The 20,566-nt window shown below is 41.5% G+C and overlaps 1 protein-coding gene across 1 annotated transcript in view; it reads right to left on the bottom strand.

The window, feature by feature from the left end:
- The window catches only part of CSNK2A2 (casein kinase 2 alpha 2), a 53,854-nt gene that overhangs the window by 18,128 nt on the left and 15,160 nt on the right, over positions 1-20,566 (bottom strand). The window contains exons 3-5 of the mRNA XM_077751281.1: positions 18,796-18,907; positions 9,511-9,612; positions 6,928-6,978 (exon numbers count right to left, since the gene is read on the bottom strand). Of these exons, the coding sequence (XP_077607407.1) occupies positions 6,928-6,978; positions 9,511-9,612; positions 18,796-18,907 (265 nt within the window). The remainder of the gene's footprint in view (positions 1-6,927; positions 6,979-9,510; positions 9,613-18,795; positions 18,908-20,566) is intronic.

Below are 20,566 nucleotides of genomic sequence, written 5' to 3'. Positions count from 1 at the left end.
TTCAGACGACACAGACAGCAGCGGCACCCCCAGAGTTAATGCTCCCTATTCACCGAGTAGTAGTAACCTGAGGTTCCCTTACTCAGCTGTGAGCACCAAGAGTCTGCTCCCCTCTGCCCGCAACCCAAGTCCCACGCCAGCGCTCCCACATATCAGGGACACACATTGATGGGGAAAAATGGGTGCCATGGTTGGTGGCAGTCACCAACTTGGTGACTCAACATCTTTGCTTTCCCTCCCCCAAGTATGCAAGAAACCACCGTACAACCGAGTCCACAGTCTAAGTGCTCAGATAACACAACAGCGGAATAGCATATACTGTGTACACCCCACCCCATGAATGGTGGTTCTCAGCTTGTATCCAGAAGGCAGTCGATGAGCGTTTATCTTTGATGATGTTCACCAGTGGAACAGAATTAAAACGGTTTCCCAGGAAATACAAGTCTTTAGAGTCTATGACAGGTAATAAAGGTAAAGTTCACAAAAGCCACACTTTTCCTCCATTCTTCTTGTCCAGTTACGTCCAACGGCAAATTGTCAGCAGGAAGTTAGCTTGGCTTATACTTTTATAAAATAAGTGGCTTGTCAAAAACAAAGCAGGCCTATGCTTCTCAAAAGATTACAAAGGTGCTGAGGAAGACTATTATTCACCAATCCTGCATTGGTTCCAAAGCTTTAAACCCAGGCATCTTCTTAGAAATCAGTCCTACTCCAGGACTACCCAAAGGGCTAAAGGTGGAAATTTCCTGGGACTTTTCATTAACCTGTGAAAGTCTGAGGGCAATGGGAAAAAAAGGGGGGGGGGGGATTTGATCAACAGACTCTGAATCTCCTTGGGTTTAGAACAAGCACCAAGAAAGGAATGGCTACATGGGCATTGCTCTCGCTGTGTACCCATCAGTTCTTGGACTGCAGGTACAGCTCAGGTGCATCAGGACCAGGTCCCCATCCCCAGTGACTATCATTTAGGATGACTACACACTTTAACAAGGTTCCTAGTCACACGTGGGAATCAGCAACGCAGCAAACTCACACTGCACACACAGCACGGTCTGTGTCCAGTAACCCCAGTGGTCCCCATGTAGGGAGAAGAAAAAGCAGGGGGAATGGGATATAAAGTGAAAGGTGCTTAATGCAGTTGTCACCTGTTCTGGCATTAACGTGTAACCCCAAGATCCAGAATAAAACCACAGTCAGTATTTTTAGAAATTTAAGGAAGCAGAACAAATCACTGATCAAGCAAATCAAAGTTAAGACTAATGACCTGAAAATGTCTTATAAAGACGATCTTCTCTACACCAAACTCTAACAGCATTAACAAGGCCTCAAGATATCAGCTAGTCAAGGCCCATCTCCATGGAGTGACTCAGACACTCTCCACAGAGCAATATGGCTCTACTTCCTTCTCAAAGGCAGCCCGCTCAGGGTGCCTTACCATTCTTTAAAATGTCCAAACGATATATTTTGCTTAAAATGCACACTCATTTTTTTAAAGTCTATTTTTATTCTATTTTGAGAGTGAGATGGTGAGCCAGTTGGGAAGGACAGAGAGAGCAGACAGATTCCCAAGGAGGCTCTGTGCTGAGCGCAGAGCCTGATGTGGTGCTCGAAATCATGAACCATAAGATCATGACCTGGGCTGAAATAAAAAGTAAGAGGCTTAACTGACTGAGCCACCCAGGCGCCCTTTTATTCGTTTTTATATATACTCTTCCAAAGGAATAGAAAGCTGAGAAGCATGTCTCAACGGAAACTTTTTCTTATACAAATGGTACTTTAGCTTCCTGGAGAAAATGTTGAGTTTGGGAGTTTTCTGTAACTGTTCATTCCACTTTTAGAAACTGGCCTTTCCTATTCCTTTGTTTGGAAATTCTGTCTTTTTTCCTAAGTGTCACTATGTATCTTTTATTATCACTTTGACACAGATGAAGCATAACTGATGATTTCAAGGAGAAATCAACCAAACCAGTAGCTCTATCATAAAATGATATATCAAGGGGAAAATGACTAAGACCATAGAAGATCTGAACTAAATTAACAAACTTGATATAAAAAATAGCCATGTACTAAAGTCACAAAGCAATCATCAACAAATTCCAAAAAACCAACATCATGTAGGTCATGTTCCTATGGACCTAAGCGTAGGCAAATTAGGAATCAACAATAATAGAATTTTTTCTTTAAAAAACAAGGGGTTCCTCCATATTATTCACAAACACAGAGCTATGCAGGACATTCCTAGGATAATTAATTACTGGGAAACTTTAAATATGGACTCTGTGCTGTGTGTTAAATGCCATAATTACATAGATACTAAATTTCTTAACTGTACTAATACAATATATTGTCACATAGTAGGTCCTACCTAGTTCCAGCACTAGCATATTTAGGAGTGAAGTATCATGATGCCTGCAATTTAAGAGGATTTCAGCAAAAAGAGATAAAGAGGGGAGGAGAAGGAAGAAAAATAACAGCAAATGTGGCAAATATTTTTATTGTTTTTAAGTTTTTTTTTTTTCCCAGGTGGTTTTTGTTTGTTTGCTTAGAGAAAAGAGCACTCAAGCAGTGGAAAAGGCAGAGGGAGGGAGGGAGAGAATCTCAAGCAGGGTCCATGCTCAGTGCAGGATCAAACATGGGGCTCAATCCCACGACTCCTGGGATCATGACTTGAGCCATAATCAAGAGTCTGAAGCTCAACTGCCTGAACCACTCAGGCGCCCACAAATGTGGCAAATATTAACAACTGGTAAATCTGGGGGAATAATATAAGGGTATTAAGTGACCACTCCTTCCGAATTTTAGTGGGTTTAAAATCTTTCCAAGTACAGAGTTTGGGGAGAAAAACCCAAATCCACAAGTTTGGAATTTGTACTTCGAATCTGAAAATGCCACGGAAAGGAGCTCTGTAATCACGGCATGCAGTAGCTAAAGTGGTGCTTGGGGTGGCACAGACGTAACACCTGCTCGCCACAAATCAAGAAACAAACGTGTGAAAAGAGCGGTCTTCAACTCAAGAAGATAGGGTGAAAACACTAAAATCCCAAAAAAGAAAAGGAACAAAGAAGGAGGAAGAAAGAATTAAGATAGGGGCAGAAACAACGAAATAGAAAAAACAGAAACATTTGAGCAATAAAACCAGAAGCTTGTTCTGTGAAAATATTAATAAGACATCTGTAGCAACACTGATACTTTTTAAAAGAAGAGAAAAAGCAAAAACGATGCTAAAACTGTAAAGGAAAACATAATTACAAGCACACATTAAAGTCTTTAAGCCCTAGGAAAATTCTTCTAACTTTATGCAAATAACATTGGAAGCAGTCAACTTTTGTAATAAATATTATCGGGGCGCCTGGGTACCTCGGTCGTTTGAGTGTCCAACTCTTCTCGTGCTCTCTCTCTGCCCCTCCCCAACTTGTGCTCTCCCTCAAAGTAAATAAACTTAAAAAATAAATAAATAAAAAGGAAAGTGTAGTCCAAAGTCTTCCCTTCCTTCCCAAAAAGACACTTACCTAGATAATCCCTATTTCATATAAGATTTCAGAGACTAGAAAGGAAACACTACCCAACTTATTTTATGAAGTCAGTATAATCCTGAAGCCAAAATCAGAGTCTGCAATAAAAGGAAATTATAGATCGTTTATTCTCAATTGCATTAACAAAAAATACCGAAAAGAACAGGCTGCAGGTTGTACCACTGTTGTTTCACCTGGGATACTAACTAAACCAGTGACAAACTCCCCTGGTGATACTTTAAGTCCAGTTGTTAATATACTTAACAGTAAGACAAAAAAATAAAAAACAGCCTTTCTAATTAATACAGATACTGGACAAAATAAAAAGGACATTAAACTAACAGACGTCCCCCTCTGTGGTCTGTCCTACCACCCGGAAAAGACAATGACCATCTCATCATGATCCATTCTTCTGAAATACACCTACGCTACCTGCTGTTTGGCGATTTTTTAAGTGGACTAAAACGGCAGGGCTGGAACATTCCCTGGACCTCCAGTTTAACACAGCAGACCAAACNAGTCACTCACAACAACTAAGAAAATGGAAGAGACGACGACATTTTGAAGCTAGAAAAAAATATCCAACTGACTCAGCAGACCAAAGAACTGAACGTTCTGCCCAAAGCGGAGGGGGTCCGGGGCAAATGACCTCACATGAAAGAACTACAGAAAGGCTCAGGATTCAGTGACCCCAGATACCCAGGAAAGAGAGTACACAGATTCAGCTGAAAACAGGAAAACAAGTTTAAAATGAGGGAATTATGTGAAAGTCTCCTCCATGGAGTCTCCTCCATGGGAGGCTGAGATGCCCATGGCCAGGCTCACCGCCCCGACACAGGAGTTGACAAGCTGTCGTCAGTAATTTCAGTCCTCTAAAACAGGAGTAGAAAAAGTCGGTGACATTTCAGACAACTGTAACAGAAACAAAACCCAAAGATGCAGAAAAAAGGAATTTGAAAGAAAAACCGAGAAAGGGCATGCAGAAGAAAACATCATGGGGGGGAAGAAAACCCACATACTCTCAGTGAGAAAATAGAAGATATTACATAAAAGAACAGGATACTACTTTTAAAAGTTCAGAGAATAGAACAGAGCTAAGAAATAAAGTCTAACGTTCGAATGAGTTCTAGAAAGTGAGAACAAAGAAGGGAAGAAAATCAAAGAATGTTAAAAATATTGTTCTAAAACGAAAGGATTGGAAATTCTAGATTGAAAAGGCCCAGCAAGTGCACAGAACAAAAGATAAAAGTGACCCATTCGAAGGAACATCCTTGTGAAATTTCACAGACTGCTGCTGAAGAAAAAAATCCTAAAAGCTTTCCAAAGAAAAAACCAAAACCAGATCACATAAGGTGAAAGCAGAATGGTTTCAGGGATGATATAGAAAAAAGCTCTTTAAAGAGCTCAGAAAATTATTAATTACAACCAGAATTCTATGCCATGGCAAGTACATTAATTGGAAAGATAAAACAGAAATGTTTTCAGATATGCAAGCCCCAGAAACATTAATCTCCCATGATCTCTTTAAAGGAAGCTCCTAGAGAATGTGTGCCATTAAAACAACCTGTGAGAGTTCAGATGTAAAAGAAGTAAGATTTCTCCAGGGAGTTAAAAATTTCTGCTGTTAAATCAACAGAGCAGGCATCAATTTAAGAAACACAAAATGCTCAAGTGAAATTTTGTATGTATGGCTACACAATTGGTAAAAACTCATTAAGGAAGCAGAAGCATTTAACTTAGGCATTTTGCTATGAAGTTTCATTAAGATCAGCTTTCAAACTTTTGTATTTAGGGAAATGTTTGATTTCATTAGGAAATGCATACACATTCCCACTCGTATTATGTACACCCTGATAAACCTGGGTCATTCATGGCTAAAGTGTGATCGGTTTTGTGTATCAGCAGAGTACTACTCTAGCAGCTAAGCACTGCTACGCTAATGAAAAATTTAGTACTTTTTTTTTCCTTAAGTAGTCTTCACGCTCAGCAAGGAGCCCAATGTGGGGCCTGAACTCATGACCCTGAGATCCAGACCTGACCTGAGATCAAGAGTTGGATGCTTAACTGACTGAGGCACCCAGGCACCCCATATGGCCTACTTTTATGAGTTCACTATTGATTTCACATTTAAGGAGTCACATTAAAGGCTCTCTCTAAAATAAATTAAAAAAAAAAATTTAAAGAGTCACAGTAACAAGGAAATTTGTTATATATGGAAAAGCTACACTGTGTATAAAACTTGTTTTGTAAATTATAATAGCCACTTTTACTTATTTTCCATTAATTAACCTTCTTTTAGAGTGATTGCCTAAGAAAAATTAGGTAATAAAAGAGATAAACCTCTTTTATTTTCACCCACAAGCTTCACTCCTGATACTAGCATCTTTCAACTGCTGATTTGGTTTTGCACCTAACTTCCATCACAAAAAAATCACAAGCCTTTCATTCAGTGACAGAATTATAATCACCTAAAAGTCCTCCAAACACCTCTCAAAATCAACGCCACAGTTTATATTGGTTTTTTTAAAAAAATTTTTTTAAATGTTTTATTTATTTCTAAGAGACAGAGANGGGACAGTGTGAGCAGGGGAGGGTCAGAGAGAGGGAGATACAGAATCCGAAGCAGGCTCCAGGCTCTGAGCTAGCTGTCAGCACAGAGCCCGATGTGGGGCCCGAACCCACGAACCGCGAGATCATGACCTGAGCCGAAGTCAGATGCTCAACCGACTGGGCCTCCCAGGCGCCCCATATTGGTTTTCATATTATGTTCTACCATGACCAGAATGCCTGGCCCCAAAAACCTTGGCAGAAGTTAAGGCTGCAGTGTTTGAACAATAAAAAAAAAAACTCATGAAAACCCAGCTTAAAGCAATGCTTTTAGAATTACACTTCAAGTCTAAATTAATATGCATTATAAATCCAAGAAATGTAATTAACCCAAGATAAGGCTTTTCTGAAGCACACTGACTCTTAACTAGCTTTTTTGTGTCATTTGCTTTGTATACAGTGTACGTGAACATACTCTGACAGCTTGAATCCCATGTGTTGCTTCTTTTTATATAAGTCCCATATCCGCTTATGACTTCTTATCAGCAATGGAAGATTCCTATGCAAATCAAGTATCTACCCAAAACTATGTTGTCTAAAACTGGAGTATTACAGATGAGGCATTAGCTTAGACTAGCAGCTAGTCTCAGAGAAAGCAAGGCAAAGGGTGATGAGTAATTTTACCAAACGCAAGAACTCCACCTACTTTCTGCATCCTGTACTCCTGCTATAAGGAATCCAATTTGTTAATTCCCACTCTCACCATAACTTTTCCTGAACCCCTTGTGTTCTGGAGTGTCAACAGTACCTATCACCACCTCCCCAACCCCCATTAACCTCATGCCAGAGAGAAAAAGCATATACGCACCTTAAAATCTGTATTATTGATATATTCAAACACCAAAGCCGGCGTCTTTGACTGCGAGAGAGAAGAGTAATGCCTAATAAGTATCCAAACAATAAACGTACTTTGCTTCTGTCATACCCCTCCGTCCCCAAATCCCACTTAAATGAAAAAGGGATTTACTCATCAGGGAGAGCCTTTTAAGAAAGTATCCTCTTGAGACTGTGTGTCTGGAATTTGCTTCAAAATAAGCGGGGATGGTGGGTGGTGGGAAAGTGGGTGGCAGCCAGATGAAGCGAAGCTGGCCACAAGCTGAGGCACTGCTAAAGTTGAGTGATGTGTGCAGGGCGGTCCGTTCTATTATTCACTTTACTTTTGTAAATAGTTGACATTTTTCATAAGTTTTTTTGTTTGTTTGGTTTTCTGTATCTTCTGACCAACCTGTCAGTGGGCCTGGCACATCATGTGAAGATGTATACTCTGCAGTGTTCCAGTCAGCCAACCAAAGGAGTGACATGTTTTCAACTTGCTTTAGCAAGCCAGATGCATTTTACAGAATTATCATACATCTTGGGAATCTATAGGCCTTTTCAGGATCCAAAAGGAAAATATCTATGATTATCAGCAAGCTATAATGTGAAATTACTGCCTAGAGAGTATCTCACTTTACAAAGTGTATAGGTTCCCAAAAAATTCATGCATAACCAAGTATTTCTAAAGCACTATAATCTTTAATGCAATGAGTACATAATATCCAACATTTCCTTGTGTAAATACAGACTTCTCAAACGTCAGGTTTACTTAAGGTAAAATTAATGCTCACTGGCAGTAATAAGCTTTCAAACTGAGAGAAAAGCAGAGACTTCAAGGGGTTACAGCAAGAAAGTCACCTTGGAAATCTCTATGGTTGGGAAGTTTTACTCAAAGAAGCAGGTGAAAGTTACCTAGGAGACAGGCCACAGTGCACGCACACAAGTCTTTGTCAGAACAAGCAGCCCTGGCAGCTGTAGGCAAAGATTCCTCACTAGCCCAAGGGTGACAGGGTTTCATCCAGACCACTAGACCTCTTTATTCCCATTCCAAGTTTGGGAAGGAGGGCTCCTGTTGATTCTCATCCACTTTGATTTGTGTTACAGATTATATAAAACACACACATGCCTTAAGCAACAAATTACCAAAACAGTAACACAAATATCACTAACTTCAGTTAACTTAAAAAAAAAAAAAAGCAACATGAAGACGCCCCTGGTACAATAGTAATACATACTGGCTCACAATGCAGGCCGTTTTCAAAGATTATGGATTTCAGAGTTAGTCACTATAAAATCAATCTGAGCTGATCAGGCTGGGATATACTTTTAATGCCAATTAGATTCTAACAGACAGCCATTCTTCTCAGTCTTTTGAGGGTCCAAGAGGAAAATTTTCCTTATTGTTCAGTTTAATAATACTGGGTAATCTTGAACAAATTACTGAACCCCTGTAGCCTTTGGTTTTCTTACCTGTGCAAATAACCTTGTGGCCAATAATGGCCCCTGCTCCTGCCTGTTATGAGAACTGAATGGCTTGGTACACAATGGTGTCTGCACACAGCAAGCACTCAATGCATGTTAGCACAGCAGTGTTTTGTTTTGTTTTGTTAAGTTTATTTTTGAAAGAGAGAGAAAAAGAGAGAACAGGGGAGGGGCAGAAACAGGCTGTGCGCAAACAGCAGAGCGCCCGACATGGGGCTTGAACTCACAAACTGTGAGATCATGACCCGACCTGAGCCAAAGGCAGAGGCTTAACCAACTGAGCCACCAGGCGCCCCAGTACATTGTTTCTTTATAACGTCTTTAGCAGACAAAAGTAAAACCTACCTCTCAAACAAAAAGCTATCCTGGCAGGACAAGAAAACAGGTGGGCAGAACAGGTGAAGAACAGAAATGGGGCAGGAAGCAGAACCTAAAAACTCTAGCTAATCATTAACAGTTAGGGTAAGGTACTACCCAAGAAGGGAAAACAAAATTAAACAGCAGTACATCTAAAATGGCTACAAAGTAAGCACATTTAACAGCAATAGTTTAGTTGTATCAGGATGTACAATGTGAGCCCAAGCGGCAGATGCTGAACTAAAGCTTAGTATGTATGAGAAGCAGCAAGGTGCCTTCCTCAAAGGGGCTGCAGGGCTGTGATGTGTCCAGTTCTCTGGGCCAGTGTTTGCACGGGACATTTGGGATTTCCTTCTCTAAACCCAGATTTTCAAATGTCACCTGACTTAGGTGAAGTACAAACAATGCTAACTGGTGGTAATAAGCTTTCAAAATCGGAAGAGAAGTAGGTACTTAAAGAAGATATTCAGTGAACATTTGTGGGCAGAATCGGGAGGAAGTAATAAACCTGGGCCAAGTTTCTATATACTTTTAGGTTTCCTAAAAAGTGGTGGTGGCTACTTTATCATTGGGCCATTATGATTTTTTTCTCGTCTTCAAAATTATTCAGTAGTAAAGAAAAACACAATCATTCCCACTATGTAATGACGTTTCTCATTATTTTGATGGTCTGTTACACACACACACACACACACACACACTCTTTCTCTTTCTCCCCCCACCATCAGGCACCTACCACAGGGTCCTTCACAGTGTCAATCAGCTTAATGATATTTGTTCCACCACGAAGGTTCTCCAGAATCTTAACCTCTCGTTTTATCTTCTTTTTCTTCACTGGCTTAAATATATAAGAATAATTGGAAGTAAGACTCCTTTTGAAGTTAATAAATAAAATTTTAAAACAATGTCAGCTAATCAAGTGGATGCAGCAATACCTTGTACACCATGGTGTTATGTAAACGAGTGCGTCTCAATCAGAAAAGAAAAGAATATCAAGATAAAATGGGGCCTGCCCTTAAGAACACTTAAGACTGAGTTAAATACAGACTCATATGGCATATGTGTCAGATCTTTAAGCAGTTACATTTAGGGCACTTACAAATTTTGAACACCCATGTCATACTTTAAAAATAAAACACTTTCTAGATAACTGCCAAATGGAACACATTACAGCTCTGAACAGCTGTATATCATGCGCTCACAAATGGAAACACTGAAACAAAATGGTGAGACACCTGCTCTACCAATGAGTTACGTGTAATGTCGTCTTCCAGGAGTGAAGACCAGTCCACTGACATCAAATTACAAACTTGTTTCCCAGCTGCTGGCTCCCATTTCCTGTTGCCACTCCCACTTCCTCAACATCTAAAATCTGAAATCAGCACAGAGCCGGTAAAACTGCCCAACAGATCCCATTCCTAAAAAAGAGATGATGGATCAGCAAAGGAGAAAGCTGATCTCTGATACAGTACTGATTGGAAACTTCTGCTATGTGCTAACCTTTCAATCTGCTGGACAGAAAAATTAAAGATCTCAATTAGAAACACGAGCATTACATGTGTTACTTCTTGTCTTAAAGAATTTGAAGAATGAAAGCAGTTCTGGAAAAACTGACACATCACAATGAATTGTTTTATATAGTACTTAGAACACTAACTGGCACGTAGTAAGCACTCAATAAGTGGGAGCTTTACTATTTTCACATTTTTAGTTAGCAATAAATCACAAAAGGCCTACATCGTGGACTTGGCCTGGCTGAGCCATCTGTCCAAGGTCCCACAGCAAACCGTGAAGAGCAGGGGCAGGACTCAGATCTGACAGTGACTCTGTAGGTCTCACTCCTGGCCACTGTGCTCTCATCTCTCAAGTGTGGCTATGGGAGAAAGGGAACAAAGGAAAGGAACATTCTATCACAGAGACACTACTATAATAGAAAGGCAGAGACCAACGGGTTTGCGATGAAATAAGATTTCAGACTCCTGCACGTACGGGGGTGGGAGGGGGAGATATATCCATATGCCAGAGAAACCGTCATCTTTTGTTGGTCACTAAGCTACAGCTGTGAACACATAACAAAACAGAGGGAGATTATGAAACCCAGAGCACCTGCATCACCTCTAACAGGGTGCCTGATGGAGAGACTGTAATCTAGCAGCATTCCTCCAAGCCAGCTGCGACAATCATGTCCGCTCCACTTTTCAGGGTTCCCAGGGGAGGACATCCGGCCACTGTCTCTCTCCCACTTCCACTAAGGGTCTTATTCATTCCCATTTCCATTGGGGAGCTCAATAATTTGGGAAAACTAAACACTCAAACGTGAAGTACAACCCGATCAAAGAATAGCCAAAGAAGGACATACTACAAAATAAGTAAGCTTCAAGAATGTCGACATCACGAAACAGACTGAACTGTTCCAGATTTAAAAGGTATGACAACTGAACGTAACGTATGACCTGGGATTTTCTTTTGCTATAAAGAACATTATATGGACAACTGGCAAATGAGAAGAGAGGCTATAAATTGGCTAACAGCACTGTATCAATGTTCATTTCTGCTTTTTGATCACAGCACTGTGGGGTTATATAAGAATAAACGATCACTGAAATTTACTCTGAAGCACATAATCACGTATGTATATACGTACACATGCACATATACATACGTGAGAGAGAGAAGCAAAAGCAAATGTTAACATTTAAGAAATCCGAGTGACATGGAAATTCTTGCAACTTTTAAGTCCAAGTTAAGAAGAAAAAGAAAACCTATTGTATTTATAAATTCAGCCAATGCTACCGATATATTCAATGTAAGAAAATTCTAGAGTTGTCATCCACTCCTGGAAAGCAGTTACAGGTCTGTGAATGGTAATAGAGGAAAAAATACACCACAGCCAGAAATCTGTATACACCAAAACCCTTCCTCTTCCCTAACAGTGAAGTCATACAGGAGTAACGCATTAAATAAGTTCCTTTATGACAAGGCGCCACATAAAGCCTTGCTTTGCTCTCCTGTTACTGAGCAGCAGGTCAAGCAGGCACACTGCTCCTGGACAATGCAGCTGAGACTAAGGGATCTTTTCGTTATGTCCTAAGGTAACTTACGGAGCAAGTGAAGCATTTTTTAAAAAACTATTTTATTTGAGAGAGAGAGAACAAGCAAGTGAGAGAGCACGAGGAGGGTCAGAGAGAGAGAAAGAGAGAATCCCAAGCAGGCTCCATGCTCAGCACAGAGCCTGACGAGGGGCCCACAACCCTGGGATCATGACCTGAGCCAAAATCAAGACTCAGACATACAACCGAGCCATGTAGGTGCCCAGAAGCCTTTTTTGCTGCCCAACTGTCACCTGTCCAACAACTTCCTCACCTAGAGACTGGGGACAGCAGGGCAATGGACTCACACAGCACCTGCAGTCTTGACAAAAGACCAAGAGATTATAAAACAGGAAAGTGACCAACAGCTCAGGACACTCCCCTCCAAAGCACGGGCATCTATTCTCTACAGGAGCCAGGCTACAGGTAACTCCCTTCAGCCTCAAGCTGACTCTTCTAAACCTGGGAGGCGGTCCAGAAGCTAAAAAACCAACAAGCTCCCGGGGAATGAAAGTGATCATTTTAATTCTATGAACAGAATTAGAGAGAAAAAGAATTTATAAAGGAAGACCCTTGGCATCCTATGGAAAACAGATCATGAATTTTGTAGAAATTAGAATGCTGTGACCATGAAGCCCAGTGTTTGTACTCATCCACCCACAGTTATACAAAGCGGAGAAAATACATACGCTTCCCTAACAGTCTCATCATTTCATCCTGCTAGACAAAAGTCTCTCCCACTTACAGTTCATTTATTCCAATTCAGAGAATGTCTGTTTAAAAGATTTGAAATGAATCAGTTTAGCTGTTTCCTGATCCCCAAACTATTTTTTTTTAAACTCAAAGTCTTGTAGATAAAAATGGCAAAAAGTTAAAAAAAAAAAGAAGTTAATGTATTAAATCAAGTTTCAATAATAAATGAATTTTGGCATACACCTAGGAAGAACGTGTAAAAGGAAAAAAAACTCAGAAATTTTCTGTGCGTGAGTTCAGAAAAGGAATGAAAAGGAAGGAAAGGAAAAAACAGAGAAAGAAAAGATGGAAGAGAGGAAGAAACATTCCCGAAGGTTTCTGCCCATATGATAGAGTCTCAGCTATCCAGGAGAACCTTGTTCAATGTAATACAAGAGTAAGATACTTCCCTCTCCCTACTGACCAACCAGAGCAACTTAAAACAAAAGACGAATTTAGTGATGTGCTGCTTAGAAAGTCAAAAGTTAATAAAGTCAATAATCTGTCCTATTTACTAAAGCTGATTTTTAAAAAGCCAGATCTGAGCATGATTTCAACTATTAGCACCTGACTGTGATTCAATTTGCAAACTAACCTATACAAAGGGCCTAAGAATTACGACCTCAATAAATCCCAACAAATGTTAACAGGCAAAGTCCCATTTTAATTTCTTTCTAAGCACAACTGAATTAATAAATTCAAGACAGGTGAGAAGATAACGCAGAACTTTGAAATCTGGAATTACTTTTATTCCAGTGCCACAGCGACAGCTTAGATATTAATTTCATCACCTGCAATAAACAATTACAATGAACAACGGTTGGCAGGATGCAGGATAGGGTAAGGAAGAAAGTGCGGCCCGGATGACAGCATTTATTTTACTACCTTGGGAGCATCTCTAAAATCTACTACAACTGACCCAAATATAAACAGCATCTGAGCAATGTTATTTCTTCACAGCAACTCTTCCCTTCATCTTTCAAATCCCATCTTTCCAATTATAATATCAACTCCTCAAGACTGTTCATTCTCAGAATTTCTGGTTTTGTCAATTTAAAAAATAAGGCATACAGCAGGCCTTTTGAATCTCATCAAGAGACTGGTACAGTCCTTTCTACTTCTGGTCCCTCCCTTTGAAATCATTCATGTGGCCCAAGTGAAATATTATTAGAACTATACTTTATTGCTAAGTGCCAGGCACTGTTGTAAGCACACTGAATCCACTTTTAGTAGTATCCTGAGATGAGTTCTATTGGAGCAATTTTGCATGAGGACACCGAGGCAGAGTTGAAATAACTGCTCAGGTCACAGAGCATCTGAGTGTTGGGAATGAATATCTGAACACAGGCAGTCTAATTCCAGGACCACTTTCAGGAAAGAACCACTTTGGAGATGACTAAACCACTGCTGTCTACTTACCCACCTATGCATATCTCATTTAAGTCTCCCAAGAACACTGTAATTTACACAAGAAATGTATATCCATTTTATAGACAAGAAAACAGAGTCAAGTGGGTAGACATGAAGAAGCTGGTTCTAGAGCCCAAGTCTTCTACCCTCCATTTACAGCACTTCTTAACACTATTCCACGCTGATCATGAGATGGCAGATCCTAAAATCAGGCTCTAGAAACTACCCAGAGCCATGCTCTACACATGCAAATGGGTACTCTATAACAAGATATTCTTTTTACACACGGCTCACTCTCCAATAAACCCTAATATATTAGAGGAATAAAGCTGCTGGCCCTCAAACCGGGCAAGTCATCATGATAAGACATGGAACTGTATGGGTTAAAAAGGTGTAAAAACACTGGTTATTGTGGCTTCAAGCCAGGAGAGCAAAGTAACATTTCAGTTATGCATCAAACACCCAGCTGCAGGCACAAACCAGAGAATCCCTAGGTGGGTCCCTAAAGCTCTCCGGGCTCTTCCACACTCCATCCAGCAATCCGTCAAAGCCCAGCATTTCCTTCCAGAAGAATAACTCCCCAAAATCATTACAAGGAAATTCATTTGACTTTTAGTGAGTGTCCATCCATCCTTCCAGGACAGTGCAGCACGTCGAGAAGCCAAGGAACCAGCAACTGTCCTAACTGCCCCCGACATCTACAAGACTCCGTGACAGGGACAGAGGACCCTGGCGCTTCCACCCCAACCGTGACCCTGAGCAAATGTCTTTCTGGGTCTCCGTTTATCTCCGAAAAGGGTTTGGGTTCTAAGGTTTCTCTGCTCCGGTATTTCGTGATTCTGTTTCACTGCAAATTCAATCCCTGACTCTACAACCGCATTAGGAACAGCACTGATTAGTTCACATCATTTTAAAAATGTACATTATTTCTGATGTTAGTAACACTTAAATAATACTGTTTTAATGACTTCTATACCATGACATTGGTGGGACTCAAAATCACAAGAACTTTGGATACACTAATATCAATGTCCTGCTTCAGGAAGACGAGGTCTTGGTACATTTGCCTAACAAAGTACGCAGAGGGTGAAACCTACCACTGGAGAAAGCAGAAATAAGAGAGAAAGCCCGGCACCAGCATGGAGCAGACAGCGCTTCCATATAACCTACACAGTGGCCCGCTGGCTACGAAACAACGAACACCACGTGTCAGGGACAGCCCCCCCCCCCACTACCTCCTCACAGCACACAGGTTTCACAGTGTCCACAAATATGCTAAGCGCACTTCCAAAGTAAACTTGTGTTACCATCATTCTTGGTTTCAATCTTAAGGATTAACCTCTGGGGAAAAATGGATTTGCCCAACTCTTTATAAATAAGATCATCAAGAGACTACCAACTTACTCTCCTATGTGAGAATTTCCAAATGAGTACAGCATGAGTTCAGGACACCGTACGTGTTTATTTAAAAACTGTATTGCTCTTAACTTCTATTTAGGAAATAGTAGTTCTATTTTGAAGGATCCCAAGAAGGGCTGAAATCTATACCCAGGTGGTACTCACGAAATGCTACAAGCTGTCCAAAAGGGCCAAACGCAGGGGTGCCTGGGTGGCTCAGTTGGTTAAGCATCCGACTTCGGCTCAGGTCATGATCTTATGGTTTGTGGGTTTGAGCCCTGCATCGGGCTCTGTGCTGCAAGCCAGCTCACAGCCTGGAGGCTGTTTCGGATTCTGTCTCTCCCTCTCTCTGACCCTCCCCTGCTCACGCTGTCTCTCTCTGTCTCTCAGAAATAAATAAAACATTAAAAAAAGGGCCAAATGCTTTTATTTCTGTGTATACCTTCCTAAGAGGTACTACAAACAGACTGAAAAATGGACTTTTCAGAATCAGAAGATGAAACTGCAGGCACTGAATTGGCTTTCTACCCTTCTATGTTAACTCTTCCCATCCACCCTCCTCTCTTCCCCTCAAAACAATTTCTGTCAAAAAAGATATAACCTCCCTGTGGATTGGAGCGTTTTAAGATTTCAACCTCAGAATTTCACTTCAAGAGAGAAAGTAAATTTTACTCACCAACTTCCAAATTCCTCAAACCTCTTAAGAGCTCCAATATGTGTTGATCAAAAAACTACTAAAAAAATCTACCAATGCAAATTAAATGGCAGAATTCCTCTGTGGTCATTCATCTGATCATTCTCATGTTGGAAATAACTGATTAAAAATGAAGACAGCCCCTCTCCTCAGGGAAAGAACCCTCTATCTCAGTCACTGTGCGTACATTAACATATAAGTCCCTTCCTGCAGCTGAAATAAGAGTAGGCCTTTTATGAAGAGCAAGTTTTTTCTAGATTCCTCCAAATTATGAACAGCTGGTACTCTGTTCAGGACCTAATTTCCTACGACCAAACAGTGTAACAGCAGGTGATTAGCCATAACTTATCTGAACAGGGGTGCACAACTTTGGCTAAAGACCTTGTTCGTTTTAAAACACAGTATTTTTATGGGGCGCCTGGGTGGCTCAGTTGGTTAAGCGTCTGACTTCGGCTCAGGTCATGATCTCACAGTTAGTGGGGTTAAGCCCCACGTCAGGCTCTGTGCTGACAGCTAGCTCAGAACCTGGAGCCTGTTTTGGATTCTGTATCTCCCTCTCTCTAACCCTCCCCTGCTCACGCTGTCTCTATCTCTCTCTCAAAAATAAATAAAACATTTAAAAAAATTAAAAAATAAATCACAGTACTTTTAATCTACTTTAATTCAGCCAGTGAAAACAAGGAAACCACAGTACCATCAGTAGTTTCTGACCCCATCCTTCAGATAGAACAAAATCTGGACAGAAACGCCACAGGGCTTTGAAAAAACTTAAAGAAGTGGGTGTTGTTTGCACCAGTGGAAAAGAGGTGGTTCAGGCTGTACCCTGGAGAGAACGTGTATGGAAAAGCTACAAGAAACACTTCATTAACCAGAGCATCAAAGGAGTCTCCCAAGTCTTATTCCCGAACACTGGAACTTCTTCTGTGCTCAACATCAAGATCTCACAAACCAACGCTAAAATGGGGAGAAAAAGAAACAGGAGTTCTGGCTAAGGGTCATTTCAACACCGTGGAAGCAGATTAAGTTTTCTTGTGCCCAGGTTTCTTGTCTGTAAAAATCACCTTCACTTTACATACTGGGTTCCCTGAACATATCCTGAGAATCTTTACGGGAAAAACTCTCCAGCAACTGACGCTATGAAGTACTGAAGGAGGAAGACTCACGAGTAGTGTGACTCTCTCTCGCATGAACACGCTGCCACTTTTATATTTACCTAAAGGCCGTTCCTTCGAAAGACACCACAGGAAGTTACACACTTATCCTAAAAATACTGCTGCACAAAAGTTTAGTCATTTTTCTGAAACTGTTATGCAGTCAGTTCATTCTTCCAAATGCACAGCAGAGGAATATGGATAGTCCTAATTTTAACTTATGCCTTGCTTACTTCCTGAAAAGACTTTAAGCAGCTTTTATTAAAAACATTTATGCTTATGCATAAAGGAAAAAAGCGTATGGCCTCCCCAGGCGACTTCTCTGAAGGGAACATTTCTTTAAATATTTATGCTTGTAAAGGAAGGAAAAAAAAAAGACCATGTGACTTTTCAGGTCCAATTCATATTTGGGGAAGAGGAGAGTCAAACTCCACATCTTCAGTATCAATTCCTCACTTCTCACCCGCAGTGTTTCTGACGGCACAGATAACTCTCCCTGTTTCTCTCTACTGCAGCTCTGCTTCTCTGTCATTAGGCTCGGATGGTACTGAGAAACAGAGCTGATCACTCTTCTGAAAAGTGATTTTCAGACCGTGTAAGCCTGACCCCTCATGCTCAACAGGGACACAGCTGCCCTAACTCTGGGCGTAAGACACAACAGCTTCCCAATCCCATGTCCTTATTCACGGCTCCAAAATGGCCACATTGCACATCTTGAATATGCAAAACTGCTTGTATTAATCATTCTTTAGTCTTTTCAACATTTCACTACATGACATGCACACACATTAAATGATCTGGCAAAGATGAGGACCCTTTACAGAATCTAAGAATTACCTTTTTTTTAGTGTACTCTATAAAACATTATTAAATCTAAGCAGTTACCTGAAAAAGAATTTAGCCAACTCTTCATCCTCATGAAAATCATGTCTTCACTTGAGAAGACGACAAAAGGTGTGTCTTTATCCAACTTAGGCTACTAAACCAGACACTGTTTTGTTGAAATTATAACTTTAGAGTGTACCCTTTTACTGCTCCCAACTTCACCTTTACTATTTGAAAAACAACAATGAACCTTCTGGGCACTACTAGCTCACTGTATCTACCCTACCTGACAAACTTTACTGCCAAAAGAGACAAGCTTCAAACTCATCTTTGGAGCGGCTCTAATTTTTCCCAACTTTCTTTCTGGAATAACCTGAGCAACAAGGGTAACAAACTCATTTCGATCAATGGGATCTTCATGAAAAAGCTTTTCTTTCTTCTGAATACCTATTTCTTTTGTAACAAGTGGAGCCCCTTTGGAATTTTCACTTTGGGAGCCCAAAACGACATTTCAGAACAAGGATGATCCTGAACATCTTCCTTAGATTTGAAACAGGTCCACATACTTCAAAGTCCACAGGAAAATGGGTGGGAGAGCGAGTAGCGAAGGGACAGGAGACAGAATAGGTTTAAAGAGCTTGCATTGCTCATTCTAGAATGTGGCTGGAGTTTACATCCTGACTGGTGAACAAAAATTTTAATGCCACTCATAAGACACTCACCTTGAGAATTTTTACAACCACTCTCTCATTGTTGGTGATGTTAATGGCCTCAAATACTTCACTATACTTTCCCCGACCAAGTTTTCGAACCAGTTGGTAATCATCTTGATTACTGTGAAAGGCAAGAGTGACACATCAATGCCAAGACTTGGGATTAACCAAGCCCATGCCCACTCTACACCCCCATCCAGCCGTTTCCATTAATCAAGCCTTGGAAGCATCCACACATCAGGATACAACTCATTCCCTAAATGAAAGCCACAACATAAACTTGGCTCCTCTCGCTGCGCACAGCTCCTAATCTAATTGGTCCGTCACAACTTGGGGAGCAGAGGTAAGAAGGCACGGCTCTGGGCCAAACTAGAAGGGGGAGCAAAGCATCCCTCCTGGAGGCTCAGAGCGTGCCCCTCTGTCCGGGGCTCCAGAGCAACTGCCTTACACTTCACACCCCAAAGGCAGACAGCGCCTGCTTTGGGAATGTGGATGTCTTTAAAAGGTTTCCTCCCACCCAGCCTCCTCTCAAAGAACTAAAAAGGCAGAGAATTTTAATAGCTCCAGGGGACAGCTGCTGACTGCCCACCCCAAATAAAAACCCAAAAGTGTAAGGAGGAAGGGCTACTCCCTCATTTCCACCAGGCTCCCGTCCCTGGACCCGACACTTCTCAGTAAGAAAGCATTCCTAGGGGTATGGGGGAGAGTGGGGTGCGCAAGGGGAGAATGGGGNCTCCCAAAGCTGTACGCCCTAGGTGCGGCGTGCCGCGCTGGCCGCCGGGCTTCCCCCACCCGCTGACCGCCGCCTTTGAGGCTTGACCCCGTGTGCCCTTTCAGCACTGTCCTGGAGACCCCCTACCTCTGGCTCTCCCCCTTCTAGTCATCCAGAGTGTACCCACCCCGTTCTGACCCTCCTTGTTAACCAAACCGTCCCCATCAAGTCCCTCCCCGATGACTCATTCTTATCAATGAGAACATCCCCCACCTCAAGATTTCTCCCTCCTGGAGACACCCCCTCTTTCTCCAGGCGACACCTGCTCTGTCACCCATATATTCCTCAGCTTCAAGATTTCCCCTTTTCTCTACACCCTGAGCCTTCCTCACAAAACCCTTTCTCCCAAATTCCCTTCCAGAGCCTTCCCTAAGAACCGTCTGAGTGCTCGCTTCTGTCACTTGGTTAGGCTGGAATGGGCCAGTTTCCTGGCCGTGAAGTTCCTATTTTCCCGTTTGAAATTAATAAGCAGTTTGTGGGGAAATACTTTAAGACAATGTAAATGTCCTGTTTTTGTCTGGGAGGACAGAGAGCAGACAAATGCCTGAAGGGACAGGCCAGGGGTTGGGCCTGTATTGAGGGTGAGGTGGCCAACCAAAATTTGTCCTAGTTTATTATGTTGCCTTTTAGCTCTTCACAGGCTTCTCTCTCTGATCTTCTGGCCCTTTCTTTGGTCTTGCTTTCCCATTCTACGCTCTGTATCAATAGCACTTCCAACTGGGCCCAGGTTGCTCTGACTCCAATCCGTTCTTAGATTCTGTTTTCTAGGTAAGACCCTGCTTCTCCTTCTTGACTGTAGAGTCCGATCTATCCAGGTTGAATCCCAGCTGTGCTGTTTACAAACTGTGTGAGCTTGGATCAGTAACTTAACCTCTCTGTGCTGTAGATTTTACGACATGAAACCAATAATGGCCTTCTTCACAGGGCTGTGGGGAGGCTTAGATAAGGCAAACCATATAAAAACGCTTAGAACAGTTACTGGGTGCTCAGTATCATTATTAGCAGGCC

The sequence above is a fragment of the Crocuta crocuta genome, unplaced genomic scaffold (assembly GCF_008692635.1).
Source record: "Crocuta crocuta isolate KB4526 unplaced genomic scaffold, BGI_CrCroc_1.0 scaffold124, whole genome shotgun sequence".
Taxonomy (NCBI): domain Eukaryota; kingdom Metazoa; phylum Chordata; class Mammalia; order Carnivora; family Hyaenidae; genus Crocuta; species Crocuta crocuta.
The sequence above is the reverse complement of the archived record's forward strand: the minus strand, read 5'-3'. Positions and strand labels throughout refer to the sequence as shown.